At 37.0% G+C, this 25,335-nt stretch overlaps 1 protein-coding gene across 1 annotated transcript; it reads right to left on the bottom strand.

Moving 5' to 3' along the window:
* Nucleotides 1-3,682: 3,682 nt before the first annotated feature.
* nr5a1a (nuclear receptor subfamily 5, group A, member 1a) lies at nt 3,683-21,717 on the bottom strand. The gene is made up of 8 exons (XM_056246942.1): nt 21,592-21,717; nt 20,267-20,397; nt 19,061-19,202; nt 15,814-16,286; nt 12,319-12,477; nt 7,892-8,011; nt 6,368-6,512; nt 3,683-3,957 (listed from the first exon to the last, which is right to left on the bottom strand). The coding sequence occupies exons 2-8, from the start codon at nt 20,369-20,371 to the stop codon at nt 3,701-3,703; spliced, it is 1,401 nt and encodes a 466-aa protein (XP_056102917.1). The 5' UTR covers nt 20,372-20,397; nt 21,592-21,717; the 3' UTR covers nt 3,683-3,700.
* Nucleotides 21,718-25,335: the final 3,618 nt, after the last annotated feature.

Here is a 25,335-nt window from a genome sequence, read left to right as displayed (position 1 = left end):
GAGAGATTGTGTGTGTGTGTGTGTGTGTGTGTGTGTGTGTGTGTGTGTGTGTGTGTGTGTGTGTGTGTGTGTCCGTGTGTGTGTGTCCGTGTGTGTGTGTCCGTGTGTGTGTCCGTGTGTGTGTGTCCGTGTGTATGTGTCCGTGTGTGTGTGTGTGTGTGTTTGTGTCCGTGTGTGTGTGTGTCCGTGTGTGTGTGTGTGTGTCCGTGTGTGTGTGTGTGTGTGTCCGTGTGTGTGTGTGTGTGTCCGTGTCCGTGTGTGTCCGTGTGTGTGTCCGTGTCCGTGTGTGTCCGTGTGTGTGTGTGTTGTGTGTGTGTGTCCGCACTCAGACTGTAGGGGGCGCACTAGTTCTTCACTAGCACAGCTCATAATCTGGTGAAATGGCTGATGTTTAAATGATGCGCTGGAATCACACACTGCTGTTTCTCTCCGCTTCACCACAGGCTGTTGAGGAGAAACCTGCACTATAACTCTACACAAGACATAACTCACACACACGCCTCCTCCACAATCCTCCGGCCGGCTCATTCCCAGCACTGAGTGAGTGTGTGTGTGTGTGTGTGTAATCGCATCTCCAGAAACATGAGACTGAACCCAGCTCAACAACAGTGGCATCATCTTAATATGTTACTGTATGTACAGTAGATGTTCAGGAGTGTATGATCATCATCACACCTCTAATCGACACACAACTGTTGTTAGTGATTGAGATTTAGCCTCCGTGTGCAGAAGCTGAAGACTGGACAATGACACCTGTGTCAGTATATCAATAACACATGATTTAATATTTTCTCTATGCTCAAGTATGACGTGGTCTATTTGTATCTTATTGCAGGAAATTTTTAAAAAGACATTCAGACTGATTTTGTTGGTTTATTAATGCTGTAATTCTACTACCCAATTGGAATTATGCATTATTGTAAATAATTATTTTATTGTAATAGGCATTCCCTATTTTTGTATGATGCATTTAAAACTGCAGTATTACTTTTTTACTCACTATTAAACCTTTTTTTTGCTTTGATGTGGAAAGTGAGTATCTCTGTAATCATTTTTTGTATGTTTTTAAAATGATACACAGGAAATTATATTGGATTAGAATAAAAATTATTAGAAAAAGTATTGGTTCGAATGGTTTCAGACAAAGCTCTCTCTCTCTCTCTCTCTCTCTCCACAAAGCTGGACGTGTGTGAATGTTTTCTGACCTTCCCAGAACCTCTTTATATTAGCTCTCACTGAAGAGACACTCAGAGCAGAGCAACACCAGGAACTCTTAAACACAACCATGCACACACACACACACACACACACACACACACACACACACTCACATTCAGACACACACACACAATCAGACACACTCGCACTCATACATACATACACTCACTCACAAATACACACTCACACACTCTTCTCTCACACTTACACACACTCACACACTCTTCTCTCTCACACACACTCTCACACTTACACACACACACTCTCTTCTCACACATGCACTCACATACACTCACACACTAAAGACACACTCACAGACATACACACACTCACAGACACACACTCACACACACACACTCTTCTCACACATACACTCACACACACAAACTCCAGCATGTTTTTATTTATTTTTTGTTTTATTGCGAACAAATTTTTCAGTTAAATGGAAAGACAAATAAATGTGCAATCTATGTAAAATGTGCTTTAAATACTTTCATAGATACTGTTCATTACATTATCTCAATAAATACCTTCTCTCGTTTACTTTGATTCTTTTTGGACAGGCCCTTTTTGAACGTTTTTTAAATAGCTACTCAATTGACAAACAAGAAAAGTACAAAACTCTTCCTCCATTTAAAAGCACAGGAGCAATAAGGTATATAACATAGATACATAAATATCGCCCTTAGACAATAGAGTGCAACAATCGGTTCCAGAACTAAAAAACTCCATTCCTTTTCTCCATAGGGGAAAGTGATATTTACTATTAACCACAAAAGACAGCCCAGCTGTGAGCTACGAGCTCGTAGTCAATGGTATTATTTGCTTCCGTTAAAGAAGTCAGCCCGCATTATTTCAACTTAATTTTAAAATAATTGTGCTGAAAACTACATTACCCATGATGCTGTGCAGAAAATTCCACCTATCAGAGAGTCGAAACAAGCAAAATGAACCAAAAGAGCTCTGTAGCTCCGCCCACTCCCATGAAGCTCCGCGAATGGCGTAATCGAGTCAGTCTGAATATATAACGAGCGTTTAAAGCTTGACTGAAGCTGCTCAATGGGTTTACACATACAAAGCATAACAATGTTCTTTAATTAAAGTCACACTATTTATTTAAATGATAAAATAGTTCTGGCTGATGTAATATGACACTTGTGGGCGTGGCCACACCTCCGAAGAGGAAGGTAGAGAACCCTCTGACATTAGATTTTTATCTCTAACTTGTAATGTTGCTCACTAAATGTAAACAAATATTATTGTGACACTTCCTATTTTGTTTGTTACCACAGTTAATGTAGTAAAACGCAAAGAATTTTTTAGTTTTACAATAATGGTAACATTTTGAATGTTCCTCTTATTCAGCCTATGTGTTATAGTCACATTTTAATGTTGTATAGTTCATTTCCATATTCTGATTTTTTAATAGTCTCATATTCAACACGTTCTATCAATTGTTTTGAATTTACGCATGAATTTTAAAAATTGCCCTTATGTGTTTTGGGGATTTTTTAAAAATATATATATACATTTGTTGAATATAATTGAATTGTTTTTGATATAAATGTATAATTATAGGTTAATAAACAATGTGCTTTTAAAATTTAGGATGAAGATTTATTTTTGATAAATTAGGGACGGCCCACTTTACCTAAAAAAAATTGTCTGGAGTGCATGATCTCAAAATATTTATTGGTATATATATATATATTCCTGGCAAATAACACATTTTGAACCATATTTAAATTGAAATATTATAGCTGGGCCTTAAAGTTAACAAAAGTATTAAAGAAAAGAAATACACATTTAACAAAAAGAGTCCAATTTATCTGCATTTACCCTGTGCATATTTTGCAATAAACTTAAAATATATTGTTTTTATATACAATAAACATTTTAAAATAAGTTCTGTGTTTCTCCATTTTAATTCGATTATGGTGTTCACAGTGCTTCATGGGATTGTAGTTCTTTCCCTCACTAAATCTGTCTCATTCGTACCATCATACCGATTTTCAAATACGTTTTTGCTTCAAATCGATGTTTGTAGTGTTGTGATTCTCAGTGTGGAGTACCTCAAGGCTCAGTACTAGGACCGTTGCTTCTCACCCTTTTTTGCTTCAAATCAATGTTTTTTTGTGATGTTGTGATTCCCCTTGTAGCTGGTTTGTTTGTTTCATGGCTTATAATGCTTTAACAAAGACTTCCTTTGGAGAAATGACTGGAGAAAATACTTCGGGAACCAGCTGTTGCACTCTGTAGAGATTACACTCTGCCATTATTACCTTATAGCCCAGAGAATAACAAAACAGCACTAAGAAGGAAACACTATTGCAAATACAAAAACGCCTCCGTGTCCATCAGTGATTGTCATGCATAAAAAGGAATACAGATTAAATAAAATCTGTACATTCGTCACGTTAGGTATGAAATAATTGCCTTTGGAAAACGGTTCGACATCCATCTCAGTAGAGGAGAGTCTGGTTCACACCGCGGTCGACCTCTTGGCGTGAAGCATCTCTATGAGCAGGTTGTTGCAGGGCACTTCTCCACACAGGTGTGTGTAACACAGATAGTCCTCGGCCTGCGCGCTCAGCGAACGCACCTCCGCCAGTCGCAGGATCAGCTGACCGAAGCGATCCACACACTGAGGGTACGAGAAGAGTGTGTACTCCAGCAGAGCCCCGTTCACCTGCTCCTGCACACTCTCCACTAACGGCTGGTTCTCCAGGAGCTTCACGTCTGAGGAGCAGGCAGAGCGTTAGAGAGTGTGTGTGAGTGTGTGTGTGTGTGTGTGTGTGAGTGTGAGTGAGAGAGAGAGAGAGAGAGAGAGAGAGAGAGAGAGAGAGAGAGAGAGAGAGAGAGAGAGAGAGAGAGAGAGAGAGAGAGTGTGTGTGGAAGCAAATGAGTGAGTGAGTGTGGAAGCGAGTGTGTGTGTGTGTGTGTGTGTGTGTGTGAGAGAGAGAGAGAGAGAGAGAGAGAGAGAGTGTGTGTGAGTGTGTGTGAGAATGAGTGTGAGTGAGTATGGAAGCGAGAGTGTGTGTGTGTGTGTGTGTGTGTGTGTGTGTGTGTGTGAGTGTGAGTGAGTGAGTGAGTATGGAAGCGAGAGTGTGTGTGTGTGTGTATGTGTGTGAGAGAGAGAGAGAGAGAGAGTGTGTGTGTGTGTGTGAGTGAGTGAGTGTGTGTGAGAATGAGTGTGAGTGAGTGAGTGAGTGAGTATGGAAGCGAGAGTGTGTGTGTGTGTGTGTGTGAGAGAGAGAGAGAGAGAGAGAGAGTGTGTGTGTGAGTGAGTGAGTGTGTGTGAGAATGAGTGTGAGTGAGTGAGTATGGAAGCGAGAGTGTGTGTGTGTGTGTGAGAGAGAGAGTGAGTGAGTGAAGCGAGAGTGTGTGTGCGTGTGTGTGTGTGTGTGTGTGTGTGTGTGAGAGAGAGAGAGAGAGAGAGAGAGAGAGAGAGAGAGAGAGAGAGAGAGAGTGTGTGTGTGTGTGTGTTTGTGAGTGTGTGTGTGCGTGTGAGTGTGTGTGTGAGTGTGTGTGTGTGTGTGTGTGAGTGAGTGCGTGTGAGTGAGTGTGTGTGTGTGTGTGTGTGTGTGTGTGTGTGTGTGTGTGAGAGAGAGAGAGAGAGAGAGTGAGTGTGTGTGTGTGTGCGTGTGAGTGTGTGTGTGAGAGAGAGAGAGAGAGAGAGAGAGAGAGAGAGAGAGTGTGTGTGTGTGTGAGTGTGTGTGTGTGTGTGTGTGCGTGTGTGAGTGAGTGCGTGTGAGTGAGTGTATGTGCGTGTGCGTGTGTGTGTGTGTGTGTGTGTGTGTGTGAGGGTGACAATTGCCTGACCCATTAATGGAGCACTTTAAATGATTAGCAGAAGAGCCATTCACACAGTAATTAAAATGTTGAATAATCTTTTCAGTGCGTTTGAAGGACACAAATTACTCAATAAAGCTGCTTTCATTTGGCCGAAGAATGAAGACATCAATGTGACGAGTGAGAGGAGATGACGAATTCTTTCTCTTTCAAATGTTTTCGGTTTTCTCCTTTCAGATGTTTGTTTATTGTGCCTAATGAAATTGTAATTGAACATTTCTAGGAAAGGGTATGTTGCTGCGTACAAGAGCAAACTGTCTTTCAGATGGTGTTTTTATTCATTTTAATAAGTGCTTGCAATATTCATTAAACTGCTGTATTTAGATATATACATTAAGTATTGCAATTCATGTCTCCTAAAATCAAAGTATGTTGAAAATAGTGTAAAATGAGACTAGAAGGTCAGATTTAACAAAGGTGTGCTCTGACCCCTGGTTGAGAACTACTCTATACTATCATGAAAAAATAAACCTACTTTATATTCAATGTAAAATGTGTGACATCATGCCTAAAAATTCTTCAAATGTGCAACCACATCAGTTTATGGCTTTATATTACCACAACTCTTTATTATGGATTCATTTTCTTTGATCACGCTCTGTTATATTGTCATTAGCTGCTTCCATCCACCTATTTTTCTGCGCATTTTGGGATATTGCATTAAAAAAAAAACGCTGGATGAAAACATCAAGATGGCCATAAATACTAAAAATGCGCAGAAAAACATATGCGGTCAATTGAGGCAGATTAGTTTTTTTATCCAATAAGACGCTATGATGGAAACACATTTACTGCATAAATCCCTTGATGGGCAACAGTGACGATGGCTCTCTTGAACACATGGTTTGGAAACAGTATTTTATGATAGTTAAATTCACATCTTTGGATTGAAAGATCTTACGATGTACTAAAACTGAAACGGTCTGTCCTCTGAGATTAGGCAAGAGGAATCTCGGAGCGTCTTTAAAGCTTCCCTCAAAACATACTTTTTTAAGGTAGCTTTTATTTGATTACTTTAAATATTTTTTTCTATACCATTTACTTATGGAACTCTTTTGATAACATTTTATATGTGTATTGAGTATTTGAATGTACTTCTCTTTTATGAATGCTTTTCTTATTTTAGTGAAGCACTTCGAGATGTAACTTTTAAAGGTGCAATAGAAATAAAGTTTATATTATTATTATTATTATTATTATACAAAGCATTGGGGATTCAGGTTGATTGGGACAGGTTTTGCTATGGGGTTGACTGGGGAAAGTGTAGTTGTCCGTCGGTGTGTGTGCTCTGACTCACTGGGGTTGAAGAGGATGAGGAACTTCAGGCAGGCCATCTCTCTTCTGTCCACCTGAAGAAGCTGAAGTCTCCTGGCCAGATCCTGTCCTCTCTGGACCATACTGGACAGAGGCGGTCCCGCGTCACACACCGCCGACAGATCCACCTACAGCACACACACACACAGATCTTTCACCATGAGGCGTCTCTATACAACGCCACTCATGCATCAATGAGGTTTGGAGCATTAAAAGGCTAAATAACAACATAGTAGAAGTCTAAAAGAGACGGATTCTTTAAATCAAAATGTACGTTTTTTAGCTCTATGTATGAAAATGTAAGCCTTAAAGGAGAACTCCGGCGCAAAATGAACCTTTGGTCTAATAAAACATTGGTACCTAGTCAACCGTTCTCTGAGATTTATTTTCATGATAATCGAATGTAAAGAGTTTTATCTCTAAAAACTGTTTAGCGTATAACACTAGTAATGGGGGCATTTAATAAGTAAAAAGAAATCGCTAGTTTATACCACTAACAAGACTCAAAATAGCCCCACCCGAACACAGTAACATAATGAGGGTCCCTACATGCAAAACGAAGCATTGAGAACTTTGTAAGTGTACAGACCGTTTAATAAGAAGATATTTTATAAAGACAGTCCACTTCGTGTATACAGACAGAAGCCATCTTTGGAAAACAGTCTCGACTAGTCAAACCACGAATGACGTGATAAGTGAGCTGAACTGTATGAATGGCGTTCGTGGTTTGACTAGTCGAGACTGTTTTCCAAAGATGGCTTCTGTCTGTATACACGAAGTGGACTGTCTTCATAAAATATCTTCTTATTAAACGGTCTGTACACTTACAAAGTTCTCAATGCTTCGTTTTGCATGTAGGGACCCTCATTATGTTACTGTGTTCGGGTGGGGCTAACACTAACAAGGGTACAGTCTTGTTAGTGTTATTAACTAGCGATTTCTTTTTACTTATTAAATGCCCCCATTACTAGTGTTATACGCTAAACAGTTTTTAGAGATAAAACTCTTTACATTCGATTATCATGAAAAAAAATCTCAGACAACGGTTGACTAGGTACCAATGTGTTATTAGACCAAAGGTTCATTTTGCGCCGGAGTTCTCCTTTAAGGTTATGAATAAGCCGGTGTGCATCAAACCAATGACAAAATTCGCATTTAGGAGATATAAGCGTTTAAAGCTTACAGTCTCTAACTTCTGCTAAAATGGATCAGGGATTTTTATGACTTCAGCTTCTCATCACATCTTCTGTCCAAGCACATGCTCTCTAGAATCTGAAGCTCCGCCCCCTCTGCTATAAACACCACCTGGCCGAAGCGAGCGTTGACACTCACGGAGCATTATGGGATAGAGAAGTGTGTATTCAGTCGCTCAAACGCTCAAGTTACATGAAGTTTTCCAACTGTACGTTGGTTAAGAATGAAATGGCTAGAGTTTATTCACACTTCTACTCTTGAATCCAACGTATCATTAGCGCTCGGATTCGCTTCCATGTTTGGATAATCTCACCTCCTGTCCTGTAATGAGCAGCAGACTGTTGTCTCTCCCATGATGCACCTGTCGGCAGATATGATCGAGAAGCAACAGCTCGCTCCAGCAGTTATGCAGCAGTCGCATCTGATCTCCAACCTAGATCATGGGAAATGAAGAGCTGTTATGCGCTCACGGTATTAGGTCTCTATGATACTGATTTAAAGCATAATTTTGTGACTTAAAGTGACTCTCCCCAATAATTTTATCCCTTAAAACTCATCTTCGATCACCAAAATGACATATTTAAACGTTTATATTAAATAATTCTTCGTGGCTTAAAATTGCTTGAATGTAACTCAACACCCTTGCCTCATTTAGTATACGCGGTTCTATGAATATGCAAATGAGCCCCGCCTCCACTCACTCACAGCGGCTCAGAGATCCACTCGTTGACCTGATTGGTTACATACAAGGTAGTTTGTGACGTCAGCGATTTCAAACCGTGTTTTTGAGACTGTCTTTGGTTCACTGTTAACTGAAAATACTCAGCAATGCTGTCGACTTATGAATTTACACATGGTTTGTCTTAAAGCATATTAAAAACACCACATTGACAAATAAAACAACATTAAAAGCTAAGTTTTTATTAATGAATCAGGTAACAAGAGGGCGGGGCCAAGACTAGAGACTGACAGAAAGACTAGAGACTGACAGAAAAACTAGAGACTGACAGAAAGACTAAAAGACTAGAGACTGACAGAAAGACTAGAGACTGAGATAAAGACTAGAGACTGACAGAAAGACTAGAGACTGACAGAAAGACTAGAGACTGACAGAGAGACTGACAGAAAGACTAGAGACTGAGAGAAAGACTAGAGACTGACAGAAAGACTAGAGACTGAGAGAAAGACTAGAGACTGACAGAAAGACTAGAGACTGACAGAAAGACTAGAGACTGACAGAAAGACTGACAGAAAGACTAGAGACTGAGAGAAAGACTAGAGACTGACAGAAAGACTAGAGACTGACAGAAAGACTAGAGACTGACAGAAAGACTGACAGAAAGACTAGAGACTGAGAGAAAGACTAGAGACTGACAGAAAGACTAGAGACTGAGAGAAAGACTAGAGACTTACAGAGAGACTGACAGAAAGACTAGAGACTGAGAGAAAGACTAGAGACTGACAGAAAGACTAGAGACTGAGAGAAAGACTAGAGACTGACAGAAAGACTAGAGACTGAGAGAAAGACTAGAGACTGACAGAAAGACTAGAGACTGAGAGAAAGACTAGAGACTGACAGAGAGACTTACAGAAAGACTAGAGACTGAGAGAAGGACTAGAGACTGAGAGAAAGACTAGAGACTGAGAGAAAGACTAGAGACTTACAGAAAGATTAGAGACTGACAGAAAGACTAGAGCCTGACAGAAAGACTAGAGACTTACAGAAAGACTAGAGACTGAGAGAAGGACTAGAGACTGAGAGAAAGACTAGAGACTGAGAGAAAGACTAGAGACTTACAGAAAGACTAGAGACTGAGAAAAAGACTAGAGACTGACAGAAAGACTGAAGACTGGCAGAAAGACTAGAGACTGAGAAAAAGACTAGAGACTGACAGAAAGACTGGCAGAAAGACTAGAGACTGACAGAAAGACTAGAGACTGAGAGAAGAGCACATGGCACACAGAAACAAACACGACAGAAGCCATGTCCTCACACAAACCCACAGGACAGAAGAGCACATGGCAGACAAGCATGTGCCCAATCAGAAAATAAAACCCAAGGCGGACAGAAGCACACAGAGCATGGATGTCAGGAGCCCGACACACTCACACAAACACACAAGTGTCAAGATCCTGTCACCAAACTAACAACAACACCAATCAAGATGCAGAACGCTGAACTTAAAGGGGCAGTTCGTTCATTTACTGTCGTTCCAAACCTATTTGACTTAATTTCTTCTGTGGAAAATAAACGTTGTGGGCTGCGTCCGAAATCACACACTTCCCTACTATGTTGTAGGTGAAAAACAGCATTTGACATAAGAAGTAGGTCTGAGTTCACAGTACTCGTAAAAGATTAGTCTACTACTTCTGGTGAGATTCTGAAGTGTGTATATGATGGACACTTTACTATCCCATGAGGCCACAGGAGAGGATTTGTGAACGGCAGTGGTAGGTCACATGATAATGACAACATGGTGGATGTAGTGCACCCAGATTACATTCATACTACATATATAGAACGTGCTTTTGTAGTGAAGTAATTACTTTTTACTCAAAATAAGTACCTACTCAAGAGATTTCATACGCAGCCATTGTCTTTTAGTCTATACAATGAGATTCAGTGTCAACATTAACTAAAACTAAAACAATGAAAAATAGTTTTCACTAATTGAAATAAAGCTAAAATATTAAGCAAAAAAATTTATAAAATTTAGAAATGAAAAAAAAAAATCAGTTTAAGAACTAATATACTAAAAAATCATTTAAAGCTACAAAATTACAAAAGTGAAAATATAAAATTAAATACTTCACTAGCATATAAATAATACTAAAACAAGTTGATGTTGCTTTGGACCCCATTGACTTTAATTGTATCGTTGAAAACAAAAGAAGATATTTTTCACTTTTCTGGTATGGGCAAAAAACCCCAAAAAGACATTTTTCAAAATATACATTCCTTTACGCTCCACAGTAGAAAGAAAGTCGTGGTTTGGAACGACATAAACAGACGAGTGATTGATCTCAAAGCTGCGTAAACGAGTGTATGAGAAAGCCCGGGTCCAGAAACGCTCCAGAAACTGCAAACAGGCCCAAAAAGTGTGCAAGAATAGGAATAGATATTTCATATATGATCGAAAAAAATAAATCTAAATATTTCAAAGGCTTTACGACAATTCTCCTCAAAACAATAATAAATGTGACGTCCAGTTGGTTTAACTCAAAGCTCGAACATCCACAACCCTTGCATACAGATCATAAAACGAGCGCTGTGTTTACGAGTGTCAGACGACGACCTCTCGCACCTTCTCACCTCTCGTCCTTCATCAGTCCCACGTCTTCCTCCCCCACTAACCCTGTGTGTCGTGCTCATATTCAGCACTGGTTTTGAAGGCCAGTGTTCAGTAAAGCTCTAATAGAAGTGTAGCGCCACATACATCAACCTCAGCACAGAACCATACACGTCTAATCCTGCCCACTTGACCTCACTCACACAAGTGGCACACTTCAGATTGTCGTGCACAAACCTAATAGGACGTACACAAACCTGAGTTTAATAAAACCCTTTTGAGTCCGAATGCACGGTCGGGAACAATGCGGCGGAGAGGGAGCGCTGCATGGGATTCCTGAGTTATCTTCTGCGCGGAATGTAATTAAGCGTCCAGTCAGTCGCTGGCATGCGTTTTCAAAAACTGTAACATTTTACGCATCATTCGGAATCCTGACGCTAGTTGCCATGGCGACAGGATGGAATGCGACGGTCTCGCAGGTGTGAATGTGCGAAGACAAAGTTCCAAATTCTAATTCTACACGATTTGCTTGAGTTCATTCCAGCATGCAGGCACTTATCGACGAGTGTAATGTACAGTCAAACCAAAATGTATTCAGACTCCTTCAACATTTCTCACATGATCACAGTTTCTTCATGATAGTTTAGAAAATCAGAGTTCTCAGATCAGTGGATATTTGACTGGTTTTGTCCGTCCTTCTGTTAGACTCTCACACATGAATTATGTTGAATATCTGTCAGCTGTTAAATTCAACTACACAATTAGATAATACCAGTTTAGCTCAACCAGTGACCAAGCAATGCTTCATGTTGTTCAGTCTGTGTGTAAAAAGAGCATTAGCAGTTACAGAAAACACACTTCAGCTCAAAGTGGAGGAATCATTTCTGGTCCCAAATTTTTACCGGTTGTCACTATATGAAGAATTTTTGGGTATAATATGTCACAGTTTACTTTATTTTGAACTATAGTGTCCTGCACACACTAGTAAAACAATACCAAAAATGATATCTGGTGTCTGAATAAGTTTTGGTTGGACTGTATGTTGATAAAAGCGTTCATAAGAGGTCAGAGCGGAGCAAACCCAACACTGTATCTGTTTGGGAATGGATGATTTGCAACACTCCCTGATGTGAATAGCAACTGAGTGACCAGATCTGATATATTTAGCTATTTAGCTTCCATTAACAGCCAGTCAAAACCTTTGGAGAGCGAGCAAGAATTCCTGACTTTGACGCTTCGACGCAGATATCAGCGATGCTGCCACTAAAATCGCAACATTCAAATGTAATCTTAGTTTTAAAGCTGCTTGACAAGAATATCTGAATGCCCCAGTGTTATCTTTCATGAAGATACATGATTCGGCGACAAAATAGCAGGCTTTCTCCAAAATACTTTGACTTTTATTAGACAAAACACTTATTGGGATTATGGCCTTATCTCGGAGCTGTACCTTTAGTTCCTTGAAGAAGACACAGCTTCTTGCCCACTCCACAATGGAGAAGAGTGTCTGATCCGCCATGACACACAGCAGGCTGAAGGCTCGAGGTTTGTCCAGTTTCCCTCGGCCGCTTTGCTCCTGGTGGAGATACGCACAGATCTTCCCTCGCACCTGCAAAACACAGGCAAACTATCACACAACTGAGGAGTGCATGCAGAGGGAGAGTGTGTGATATTACTGGCAAAAGTGTTGTTCACTTACTTCAAAAAAAAAAGTGCCTTCAAATGATCAAGTAAATAAACTTCATGCTTAATCAAAAAAATTAAGCAATGTGGAATTGTCAAGTTCACATAACTTAATTTTTTCAAATAAGCATTATTAATTTTAAGGCAACGGTTTTACTCAATTTTTTTAAGTAAGTGGATGAACACTTTTTACAGTACTACACCGCATTCATTGAAAAACAGTATAAGACGTGTTATTAATAAAATGTAGTATTTTATATGGAAATAAATATTTTTTATTTCGTGAAATAAATGGAAAATGCTAAATATTAAAGAAAAAATAGTAACCCTTTATGGTCATACTTTAGTTAAGGGTCCAATTCTAACCATGAACTATGACTTTTGCCTTAAACTCCTAATTACTATTTATTAATAGTTAGTACGGTCATCGTTAAGTTTAGGATTAAGGGATGTAGAATATGGTCATGCAGAATAAGGCATTAATATGTGCTTTATAAGTACTAATAAACAGCCAATATACTAGTGATATGCACGGTAGTTAATAGAGAGAATTGGACCCTACACTAAAGTGACTGTACAAAAATATTGTTGGTTCAACATAAAAAAGTAAGTAACCTGGTTGCATTCAAATTTTGAGTTCTTTAAAATCAAAAATTTGAGTTAATACAATGAGGAAGATTGGTTTAATCGACAGAAACTCAAAATATGATGTTATCTGAACCACATTAATTATCTTAGTTGATTTGACAAAAGAAAAAAATGTTGTGATAACAAATTATGAAAATAATTTTACATTATGGTCCCATTAACGTCAGATAATGCATTAACTAACTATAATCAATACAATTTATTAACCTTTGTTAACATTAGTTAATATAAAAACACAACTGCTTATTGTTAGCTCAAGTCCATTAAATAATGTTAACAAATACAACTTTTGATTTTAATAGTGTTTTTTAATAGGCTAAATGTTGTAATTAAAACTAAATAAGAGTAATACATGTTTTATTTATTTAATATTATAAGTTCATGTAACTAATGCAGTTAAATAATGTTAACAAATGGAACCTTATTGCAAAGCGAAAACAAATATTATATCATTGAACTAAAATATAGCACATTCATTTCATTTCTTAAAAATGTTACATTTATTGTCTTGGGTCTGTTTTGACCAGGTTTGAATTAGCAACAGCATAATTATGGATCTTTTGAAATCCCAGAATTCCCCTCTCTTTAAAGACACACAAAATAAAAAGTATAATTCACTCGATCTCATGCTGTGTCCAGTAAGTGGCGTTTTCTCCATATAATGAAAGTCAATGGGGTCCAACAATGTTTATGCTGACCGCATATTGATATCATGATATGGAGAAAAACATTTGAGACAAAAATATCTTCTTTTGCATTTCACAGAAGAAAGAAAGTCATACAGGTTTGTAAAGCCTTTATTTACCTGGTAAATACCATAGGCCTGCCACACAATATTTGAATTATTATTAATTATTATTGATTTTCTTACTTAGGGAAACTTAAAATCTAAATGAACTGGTTTTGTTCAAGTCAAAAATGTCCTTCAGTCATGTGTTAAATGGGCCGTGTTATATTAAGTGTCTTTAACTACTGTGTCTATGTATTGACATTTACATTAATCATTTGATACTGTGCACTTATTGTGTACATACATGTTTTACACTGTACTATTTTATTAAAAAAATAAAAAAATCATTTTAGTGCCCTTGTTACAGTGTAACTATACAATTAAGTACTGAGTAATATTAATTAACAACATGTACTTACTATATAGTTAGGGTTAGTTGCATGTAAATACCGGTATGCATCATTTACTGTTATATATTTACTGTTTACTATAGTAACTAGATGCACTGTTAAATAAAGTGTTACCCCTTTAAAAATGGTTACACTTTATTATAAGTTGTCTTTGTTACACTGTAACTGTATATTTAAGTACTGAGTAATATTAAGTAACTACATGAAATCCCATACGAGAAAAAAGACTGCAATTACTTTATCTCTGTTATATTCAACAATGTTATCGCATATTACACTCGTAATAGTCTATTTATAAACGCACATCTGGTACATGTGGATTCCACGCTTACCAGATGTGGGCCGACTCTGTGTTGCTGTCTGGGAAAGGCCATGTACAGGTGAAACTCGAGAAATGAGAATATCATGCAAAAGTTCATTTATTTCAGTAATTCAACTTAAAAGGTGAAACTATTTGCTTCCGGACCAGGGTTATTATAGTTAACTAAAACCAATTTAAAAAACTTGCGTTGCTTAAAACAAACCTTTTGACTGAAATAAAAGGTAACACTTTATTTTACTTGTTACATATGTTACATGAACTTGTTAATATGCATAATTTACTATATTACTGAAGGCTGTCATCTAAGGAATTTTTTTTTTTTTTTGTGCTGAACAACGATTAATCGCAACCAAAATAAAAGTTTGTCTTTACATAATATATGTGTGTGTACTGTGTATAATTATTTTGTATATGTAAAGACACACACGTGCATGTACATACAGGTGAAACTCTAAAAATTTGAATATTGTGCAAAAGTTTTTTATTTTATTTCAGTAATTCAACTTAAAAGGTGACACTAATATATTATATAGACTCATTACATGCAAAGTGTGATATTTCAAGCCTTTTTTTGTTATAATTTTGATGATTATGGCTTACAGCTTATGAAAACCCCAAATTCAAAATTAGAATATTGTGAAAAGGTTTTCATATCTGTAAGCCATAATCATCAAAATTATAACAAAAAAAGGCTTGAAATATCTCACTTTGCATGTAATGAGTCTATATAATATATTAGTTTCACCTTTTAAGTTGAATTACTGAAATAAATGAACTTTTGCACGATATTCTCATTTTTCGAGTTTCACCTGTAAGGGGTGAGAAAAATCATCCCGCTCCTTTTTGAACATATTGAAATTCTGTTTTTTTTCTTTCGTTATGTTGCAACCTACTTATTGTATTTTTGCATTTTACTTTATTTGAATCTTTTGTTGTTCGAAATAAAAAAATGAATGAAATGAAATATAAAGTATAGGTGTGCATTGGCTCATTTATAACAAAATATTTAGGACTGTGTTTGGACGACGTCTTTTAAACGCTTTCTGGAATAGTACCTATAACAAAGACTTTTTGTTACTGATCGTTAAAGACCACTAATATAAAGTAAAGGTGTGCATTGGCTCATTTATAACTCCAGCTGATGATTCGTACCTGCTCCTCATCCGGGTCGTAGCTGACCAGCTCCAGCACCAGCGGGGGGAGCCCGGGGTTCATGGGACTGGAGTGAGGGGACGCGGGCATGCAGCCGTCAGGGTACGGGTATCCCAGAGAGGAGTCTGGAGAGCTAGAGTACACATCCGGGTACTCCGCTTTAATGGATCTGGGAGCGCTGTACTGGTACTGAGCCGGGAATGAGCCGTAGCTCTGCAGCGCCACACTCAGGGCTGGAGGACAGAGAGGAGGACACTCGTACTCCGGAGACGAGAGAGGCGGCAGGTGGAGGACCGAGAGCGACCCGGGATGAGGGTACTCCGTCTGACCGGTGGACATGAGGGTCGGGTTGCCCTCGATTTTAAAGCCGCTGGCTCTGATTAAAGCTCTCTTCTGCTGTTTCAGGGCACGGTCGCGCTTGTACATGGGCCCGAACTTGTTCCTTCCCCCTCGCATTCGATCCGCACGGACAGCTGGGAAGAGAGAGAGAGAGAGAGAGTATGCAGTCAAACTTATAACACTCTTTATATTAGATGTCTTTAACTACTATGTATGTGCTTATTGTGTTGCAAAACTCTTTATTGACTCTTTATAACTTTATTGTTTACACTTTATTTTAAGGTGTCATTGTTACAGTGCGATTTTATAATTAAGTACTGAGTAATATTAAGCAACTACATGTACTCACTATACACTCTAAACAATGCTGGGTTGTTTTAACCCAAATGTTGGGTTAAAAATGTAATTTAAAATTTTAACCCAACTTCCACTTTCACTTTCAACTGTAAATTTTTTAATTACATTTTTAACCCAACATTTGGGTTTTAACCCAATATTTGACCCAAATTTGGGTTGAAACAACCCTGCATTTTTTAGAGTGTGGGTTAGGGTTTGGTTGAGGGTTAGTTGCATGTATTATTACTATAGTAAGCACATGTAACACAAGGACACTGTCAAATAAAATGTTACCACTTTATTTTACAATATCCTTGTTACACGTTACAAGTAATTACTGTAGTAACTTTGACTTGCAAAACAAAAAATACATAGAAAAACAAAAAGCTGAGAGGAAAAAGCATACACTAACTACAACATAATCAGTTATTCATATTTGTTGGTTCTCTTTTGTTCATAATTTCTTTGTATGACAGCATGGACAAACATTATGTCGGCACTAATTTGGCATGTTTCTTTGCGTTATTATCACACATATTGACAATGCAATATGCTCACAAAGTCTTTTGGTAACACTATATTCTACAGTGTCCTTGTTACATGCAAGTTATTACTATGATGCATAATTACATACACCAAACCCTAACCCTATACATGTAGTTACTTATTATTACTCAGTACTTAAATGTACACTCTAAAAAATGCTGGGTTGTTTCAACCCAAATTTGGGTCAAATATGGACAAACCCAAATGTTGGGTTAAAAATGTAATTAAAATATTTACAGTTGAAAGTGAAAGTTGAAGTTGGGTTAAAATTTTAAATGACATTTTTAACCCAACATTTGGGTTGGTCCATATTTGACCCAAATTTGGGTTAAAACAACCCAGCATTGTTTAGAGTGTGTAATTGCACTGTAACACAGACACCTTAAAATAAAGTGTAACAAAATATTTTCCTCATATTTTGATGGTTTAATCGAACTTGTAAGGTCATTATTAACAAATATGTTATTCAAATAAAGTGTTACCCAAATTTGGAATAATATTTGAATAAAGGGTGAAGATGTAAATTTTTCTAGGCACTCACATGATTCATTTAAATGTCAGTTCATGGTATTAAAGACACATTATATATTATTTACATTTCGCAGATGTGCTCTTCATCGGAGGAAAGTGGGATAGTTTAGGAGAAGAGTGATTAAAAAGCCAAATAAAGCAAGGAATGCTTGTCCCGGTTTTGCGTGAGTAAGTCAGGGCGAAGGCAAGTGGATATTTCTCTTCATATGGATATTTTCCGCTCTGGTTTTTGTGAGTCTCCATGAATCCGCGAGTCTTATCAGCGCGTGAGGAATGTGTCACAGGCGCGCGCGGAAACAGGTGCTTCTCTGCACTCGGCCTGGGAATCGCGCGCACCGCACCAAAATAACACACTGTTTTCCACCGAATAATGAACTGAAATGGATTTGGAAGACAATATAACTGGGCTGACAATAAAACAGCATTTTAACAGTTTGTTTACTGATATAAATCTACATGCTGTGTCAAGAAACATGTTATTTATTACTTTTAAGTTGATTGAGGCCAATTTAGGTGTGTTATAGTTTTAATACATCTATGAATAAATGTCATTGAATAGAATAAACATAATATTAATTCATGATAATGAAATATTGCATTAAATGTTTTCCTGTTTTTTTTTCTTCCGTAAACTGAATTTTAGGTAACACTTTAGTTTACAGTGTCATGCTACATATATAATAACTGTAAATCATGCATAATTACAAGTGAAACTCGAAAAATTAGAATATCGTGCAAAAGTTCATTTATTGCAGTAATTCAACGTAAAAGGTGAAACTAATATATTATATAGACTCATTACATGCAAAGTGAGATATTTCTAGCCTTTATTTGTTATAATTGTGATGATTATGGCTTACAGCTATGAAAACCTTTTCACAATATTCTAATTTGCATAAGCTGTAAGCCATAATCATCACAATTATCACACATAAAGGCTTGAAATATCTCACTTTGCATGTAATGAGTCTATGTAATATATTAATTTCACCTTTTAAGTTGAATTACTGGAATAAATGAACTTTTGCACGATATTCTAATTTTTCGAGTTTCACCTGTACATGCAACTAATACTAAACCAAACCCCAACCCTATAGTGAGTACATGTAGTTCCTTAATATTACTCAGTACTTAAATGTATAGTTACAGTGTAACAAAGACCATTTTAAAGGGGTAACACATTATTTAGTCTGTTACACATTTTACATTTAGTTACTATAGTGATAACAGTCAATTATGAATAGTTACATGCAACTAACCCCAATTATATAGAAAGAACATGTTGTTAATTAAAGTGTAACTGGTTATTTTACTGAGTGAGGAGTGATGCTCAAGACCTTAATACACATATAACACATGCTAAAATATCATATAATAAGCATTATATTCGGCCTCGTTCCAACACTCAACAGACAGTAATATAATCAGGACATTGACACGAGGCTCCTCTAGTGTGTGTGTGTGTGTGTGTGTGTGTGTGTGTGTGTGTTCTCACCCTCGAGTCTCATGCCGACGCTCAGGCACTTCTGGAAGCGGCAGAACGGACATCTCTTGCGCTGGGTTTTGTCGATGCCACAGTCCTGGTTCTGTGTGCACGTGTATCTCTTGTTATTCTGAACCGTCCTCTTGAAAAAACCCTGTTATGATAATGATCGGAGGATTATATTCTGTCAGCTGTTAAAGAAACGGTTGCATTGTAATCTGTTCTAATAAACAGACTCTAAGAAATTAGTTTTGGCTTTCTTACAGGAACTTTCATCTAGATCTTATTTTAAGGTGTCATTGTTACAGTGTGATTATATATTTAAGTACTGAGTAATATTAATTAACTACATGTACTTACTATAGGGTTAGGATTAGGTTGAGGGTTAGGGTAGATGTAATTATGAATAATTTACTGTTATTACTATGGTAAGTACATGTAACATATTTAACAAGGACACTGTAAAATAAAATGTTACCGCACTGAGTAATAATAATGAACTACATGTACTTACTATAGGGTTTGGTTTAGGGTTAGTTGCATGTAATTATGCATCATTTATAGTTATTACTATAGTAATTACATGTAACAAGGACACTGTAAAATAAATTTTTACCGCACTGAGTAATATTAATTACCTACAGGTACTTATAGGGTTAGGTTTAGTTGCATGCAATTATGCATAAATTATAGTTTTTACTATAGTAATTACATGTAACAGGGACACTAAAATAAAGTGTTACCCTCTACACCCTTAAAAGCACCTTTAACATCCATGGACTCTTTCCATAAAGACATAAAAGGTTCTTTATAGTGGAGAAAGATTCTTTAGATGATTAAAATGTTCTTCACATTGAGTAAAAATATGGTTATTTTAAGAACTGCTCATTGAAAGGTTCTTTGGGGAATGAATTGGTTCGTGTGGAAGCTTTATTTTAGTTTTTGAAATCCAGTATGTATGATACAACCAAAAATATTATGAATAATAAATAAATGTCATTAATATAGGCTAATGAACAAAGACTGTTACGTAGTAATGCTTTTAGCTACATTATATATATTTAACATTATAGCTACAATAAAATAATTAGCCTATTTTTTTTTTTTGTTCCAGTGCACATAAACTGTGGTTTATAATTATAACGCGTTTCCGAGATATTTACGCGCTCTATAGAAACGCGTAAAGAGAAATATGATGAGATATGAATATAATCGTACCTTACAGCTTTCACAGGTCAGAAGACCGTAATGATACCCGGACACTTTATCTCCACACACAGGACACTGTTCCTCCAGCTCTTCATCTGCAGGGAACTCCATCATCACACATCGACTATCAACTCGATCACCTGATTATTGTTTGAGAGAGGGAATAAACATTCTTAAAATCATTATTGATAATGTTTTGAGAAATGAAATATGTTCTTCTCTTTTAAAGACTGCTTATACTCGTGCACGTGCATTCTGACAACAGTGTCAAATCAATCTAAACATCAGTTCCACAACACAACTTCATCGCACTGTAAAAGTAATACCTCGGTAATAGCGCGTCCCCGATCAGTGATCAAACACAGCGACGATAGTGTAAGAGTGGCAGAGCAATCAAAAGGATGTTATGAAAAAATTGTATAATGCTAGAGATCTAGAGCTCACGAAGCATCTGTTTTACTTCTGGCACGCAGAGGAAAGATGGCTTTTTATCATATTGACTCCTGTCATGTCTCCTGATCACACACACACACACACACACACACAATCAAGCGCGCGCGCTTTATAATTCTAATATTCTAATAATAATTATAAATATTTGATTGTAGGATTAGCCTAAGGTTTTTATTAATTTAATTTATTGATAAATATTTCCTTTCTTAAATAGGCCTACAGACTAGAAAGCCGAATTGTTGAATTTACATGGTGGAATTTATCGTTCGGCTAATTTCTTCTCCTCTCTTTTAAAAACTTTTTTAATCGAATTATAGTTTTCTGAATGTTTTCTGAATATGATACAGAAAATGTCCTTTGAAATTAAAGCACTGCATTAGCTATATTTAAATAAGGAAATATTAAAATGATGGAAAAAGCTAAGCTTGATTTAAAAAAAAAAAAGCTTAATGGAAACAAATTCTTATAAGAAATTATTCACGTTTCCATTTAATAACCTTTTCAGTGAATGAGTAACTACATGTCTTTAAATGAAAATGTATTGAATCAAATTAATTCAGGCTATTTGTGTGATACGCCAGCAGAATATCATTTTAATTAAGGTATTTTAAAATGCTGCAATATTTTAATGATGCATTCACTTCACAGGTAAATGCTGCGCTGTTTGAAACAATTTTCAATTTTCATTTCAATTCGTGTTTCGATTATAAATATCAATCCACCTGTATTTCGATGTTTCTATCACATAGTAATTGTGCTTCACATCGTGAGAACTGAAACTTAAAATGCGTGACGAAGAGAAACGAGTCGAAATGAAGCGCGTTTTCGAACAGACTCTCTTCAGGATTACTGTTTTTCAACCATATACTGTAGAGACTCACCATTAATGTGTGTGAGCGTCTTCAGGCGACGAAACACGGTCCGATCAGTCGTTCAGAAACTCCAGGAGTGAATCTAACAGGTCTCAGGTCTTCTCGGGTCTGCGCGTCTTCACACGACTGGAGAGGGCTTCATTGGATAGCGCGCTCATGTGACAGATGATGCGCGCTCCAGGCGTTTTATTTATTCAGTTTCAGTCCAGCAAAAAAAAAAAAAGAAAAAAAAAGATTTGGCCATCTACTACACCATTGATCGATTGATACAATAACAACGATCCTAATATAATGCAAAAAAACATATTTTTTAAAATGTTTTCTTATTTTTCTTGTAGTATTTTGTCTGGTTTTAATTGTTTTGAAAATGTTGTAGTTTATTATTATCGAATTATATAGGCTAGGCTAATTATTTTCTGATATAATTATGTTGGCCAAACCAAAATATTTTGTGTGACTTGACAACCAAGGTTGTCCTATTTAAGATACACAAAGACTTAAAACAAAGTTATCCTGCTCTCTCAGAGATAGACAAGAATAAATGTAACGGTCAATTTTATGCAGTTATTAAAAAATGCGTTAAAAAAATTACGCTAATTAATTACATGACGCTCATTTTCCCACCGACCGTGTATATTAACAAAAATACATAATTCAGACAGAGTTAAATAAGTTTTTATGGTGAAAATTGTATATTCTATTTTTTGTCTTTACATTTATTGAGGCATATTGTGAAAAGGCACGTTTTGTTCAGGTGAAATGGAATAAACATTAAAAAGAAACTTCATAAATATCAAATATCAAACTTCTTTGAAAATATTTATTGTATGAAAATGAAAGAAAAATATTTTTTGCTGGTTACACCAATTGACTGACATTTTGAAGCATCAAATGAATCCGATATTTGTATGTGTTTCCAAAATGAATGAAACCAACATGAACACAAAGATTACATTTCTATGAACTTGTCACGTGCACTTAGGTTTGTAATTGAATGAATTGCTCTCAAGAGAATACGAGAGGATCTAATGTTTCATTTGCAATAGGTATACGTATATTATAATATATGCACAGAAGTAGACAAATCATTTGATCGTGTTTATTCGTTACAGAATAAAGTGTATAAGTCACTTTAAATAGTTTACACACAAGGATACACCCGATCTCACACAGCCCCAGAAATAAAGCTGTCACTGGAACGGTGCCCTTCAAAAATATTCTGTCCCATTTAGGTACTAAAATGTACACGTTGTACCTCTGAGAGACGTATGCACTCTTGAGGTACAAAGGTGTACCTTTTTTCCCTGAGCGTGTGTTATGTGTGTGTTAACGCACGCAGTGTCGCTGGAGTCAGTGAGAGTCAGTGATAGTGTGTATCAGTCAAGGTTAGCGGTGTTATGCCGGCTCTGCTCCGTCGCTGATATCGAGCTCAAAGTGAAGACATCACGCGATGCTTTGACTCCGGAGAGACTATTTTCTGCTTGCCGAGCATTCTTGTCCTCTACTAAAACACCAGAGTCTGATAGTGAGAGGATGAGGAGGCAGGGAGACATGCTGATGAAGGCACAGGCCATGTCAAATAACTTCCATCTATAAAACGAACACTTCTCGACTGATTCTGATATCGTAATAAATGCAATATAAAAAAAATCACATCAATAGCATGCGCAAACAAATGTTAGCTTTTTAGAACTGACTTCACCCTTTCCTTTTTTTTTATTAGCACAGTTTTTTTTTTCCAAGAGGTCCATCTCTCGACCAACCCAAAAAGTTTAATATCGTGTATTAATAACATTTCTGTATATTTATCATGGGTTTATCAGAAGGATGGCACGAATGGATGTCCTCAATGTTTAGGCCAAGTAAACAATAGACAATGAATTAAATTTCTGGTCAAACTGCAACATGCACAAATATTATTATTATTATTATTAAGAAGAGTGTGTGCATTTGTTTCAAACTTCCCTACTGTTACAACACATTTTTAAACGCAACATACGTCACCCATTGTCCTTTGAGATGTTCTGGAAAGGGGTCGAGATATTCTGAAGTAATGTCTTGCCCTTGAAGGGTTTCTAAAACTACAAAAAGCTCTTTTCCCGTTGGTGCCTGTTCGGAAGATTTACTTTGTCCATAAACAACAATGCCGAGTTCAGGTTTTGACAGTCGCAAGGCCGATTCCATAGGCAGCCTTGGACACATACGGTATAAATATATTTACCGAAGTAGGCTAGTAGTGCATTATATCTTGACAGGATGTTCATTTCAAGGCACACTGAGTATGGCTCAATATAGAAACAATCCCCGTCATACGTACCGGGACGCTGCTTGAAGAGCAATATCATATTCATACACACTCGAAAACACCTTATGTTTCAGGGCGAGGGAAGTAGTGCTGCTGCAAAATTCACTTTATGTTTGAACATAAATGTGCATGTGTGTACACATCTACCCGATAATTGTAAAAATCGACCCAAACCTTTCTTTTAATCCACATAAATCATAAACAGTGTCTCAGAATAAACGTTTCTACGCAAGGTGACGTCACATTACACAGGCCCCGCCCACAACTGCTAACGATTAGCATAAACCCTGCCCAAGTCTCCTCGCCAGAGCATTTAATAGCACTTTAGGTAAGAAATGTATTCTTATTAATGCTAATTAAGTTATTCAATCAAGAGCCGTGAGTGATTCAGTTTATTTTTGTCTGATTCATATTAACAGCATCTGTAGCAGTACTCTGTGTAGCCTATATTACACTCCTTTCACTTTAATACACATATAATTTACACATGCGTTATTTTCCCGTTATTTATGTTCACAAACATAAGCCTGTGTTTGTGAATTTTGTGTGTCTTTGACATAACCTTGTGTGTATTTGACAGTTTAAACACAATAAGACGTGAAAGAGAAATACTCACAGATGCAAAGCCTGACATCCAGCTCTCTGTGCGCATGCTTCAGATGTGTGTGTTTAGAAAACCATATATCAGAAGTTTAGACTGATATTGCTTTACAACACATGCAGATTATAAACTTTCATGGTGATGAACTGCATGTCACGTGAGAGCGACCGAGATAGAGATGATAATAAAAACCGAACAGATGTTGTAGATTTAGGCAGAGTATCTGAGGCACGAGCTGTATAGGCTCCGCCCTCTTCTGGAAAGCTGGGCGGGGAGCAGCAGCTCATTTGCATTTAAAGATACATGCACGAAAACAGTCATTTTCCTTCCACTCAAAATGGGCATTTACAATGGTATTAAAAAAATTATCTGTGGGGGATATTTTGAGCTGAAACTTCACAGACACGTTCACGGGACACTTGAAACTTATATTACATCTTGTAAAAAGGGGTATAATTGGTCCTTTTTATGGAATAGTGCAGTGTTTATTATAAATTATTTCTCTGTGCACATCATTATTTATTTATTTATTTTAAACTCACATGCCTACTAATGTTGAATCAGAATAACTTCCTCTTGCAGCATCTCTTCTCTTCTCTGATGATGAGGGCGGGGCAATAACCTGTCAATCACATGAGATCAGCCAATAGCAAACCACAACCATCCAATCAATTCCTCACAGACAAAAATCAAGCCCCGCCCACATTTTCTCTTGTTCTGTTCGAACTGTTCACTCGAATATATATAACAATAGGTTAGAAAAATACTATTGGAACTTCCATTTCATACAGAAGCATGAAATCTGCGTATAGTGAACTTTTTTGCCCTCACTGATTGCACCGATTCC

This window comes from Rhinichthys klamathensis, unplaced genomic scaffold (assembly GCF_029890125.1).
Source record: "Rhinichthys klamathensis goyatoka isolate OS25496 unplaced genomic scaffold, OSU_Roscu_1.1 h1tg000040l_1, whole genome shotgun sequence".
In the NCBI taxonomy this organism is placed as follows: domain Eukaryota; kingdom Metazoa; phylum Chordata; class Actinopteri; order Cypriniformes; family Leuciscidae; genus Rhinichthys; species Rhinichthys klamathensis.
The sequence above is the reverse complement of the archived record's forward strand: the minus strand, read 5'-3'. Positions and strand labels throughout refer to the sequence as shown.

Excerpts from the sequence above, each read along its gene's own strand:
- nr5a1a (XM_056246942.1), bottom strand. The coding sequence starts at position 20,371 with ATGATGGAGTTCCCTGCAGATGAAGAGCTGGAGGAACAGTGTCCTGTG. Across the intron at positions 12,478-15,813 it reads ACGACCCGGATGAGGAGCAG|GTGCGAGGGAAGATCTGTGC; the intron begins GTACGAATCATC and ends TGTGTTTTGCAG. Across the intron at positions 6,513-7,891 it reads TGCTCATTACAGGACAGGAG|GTGGATCTGTCGGCGGTGTG; the intron begins GTGAGATTATCC and ends TGTGTGCTGTAG.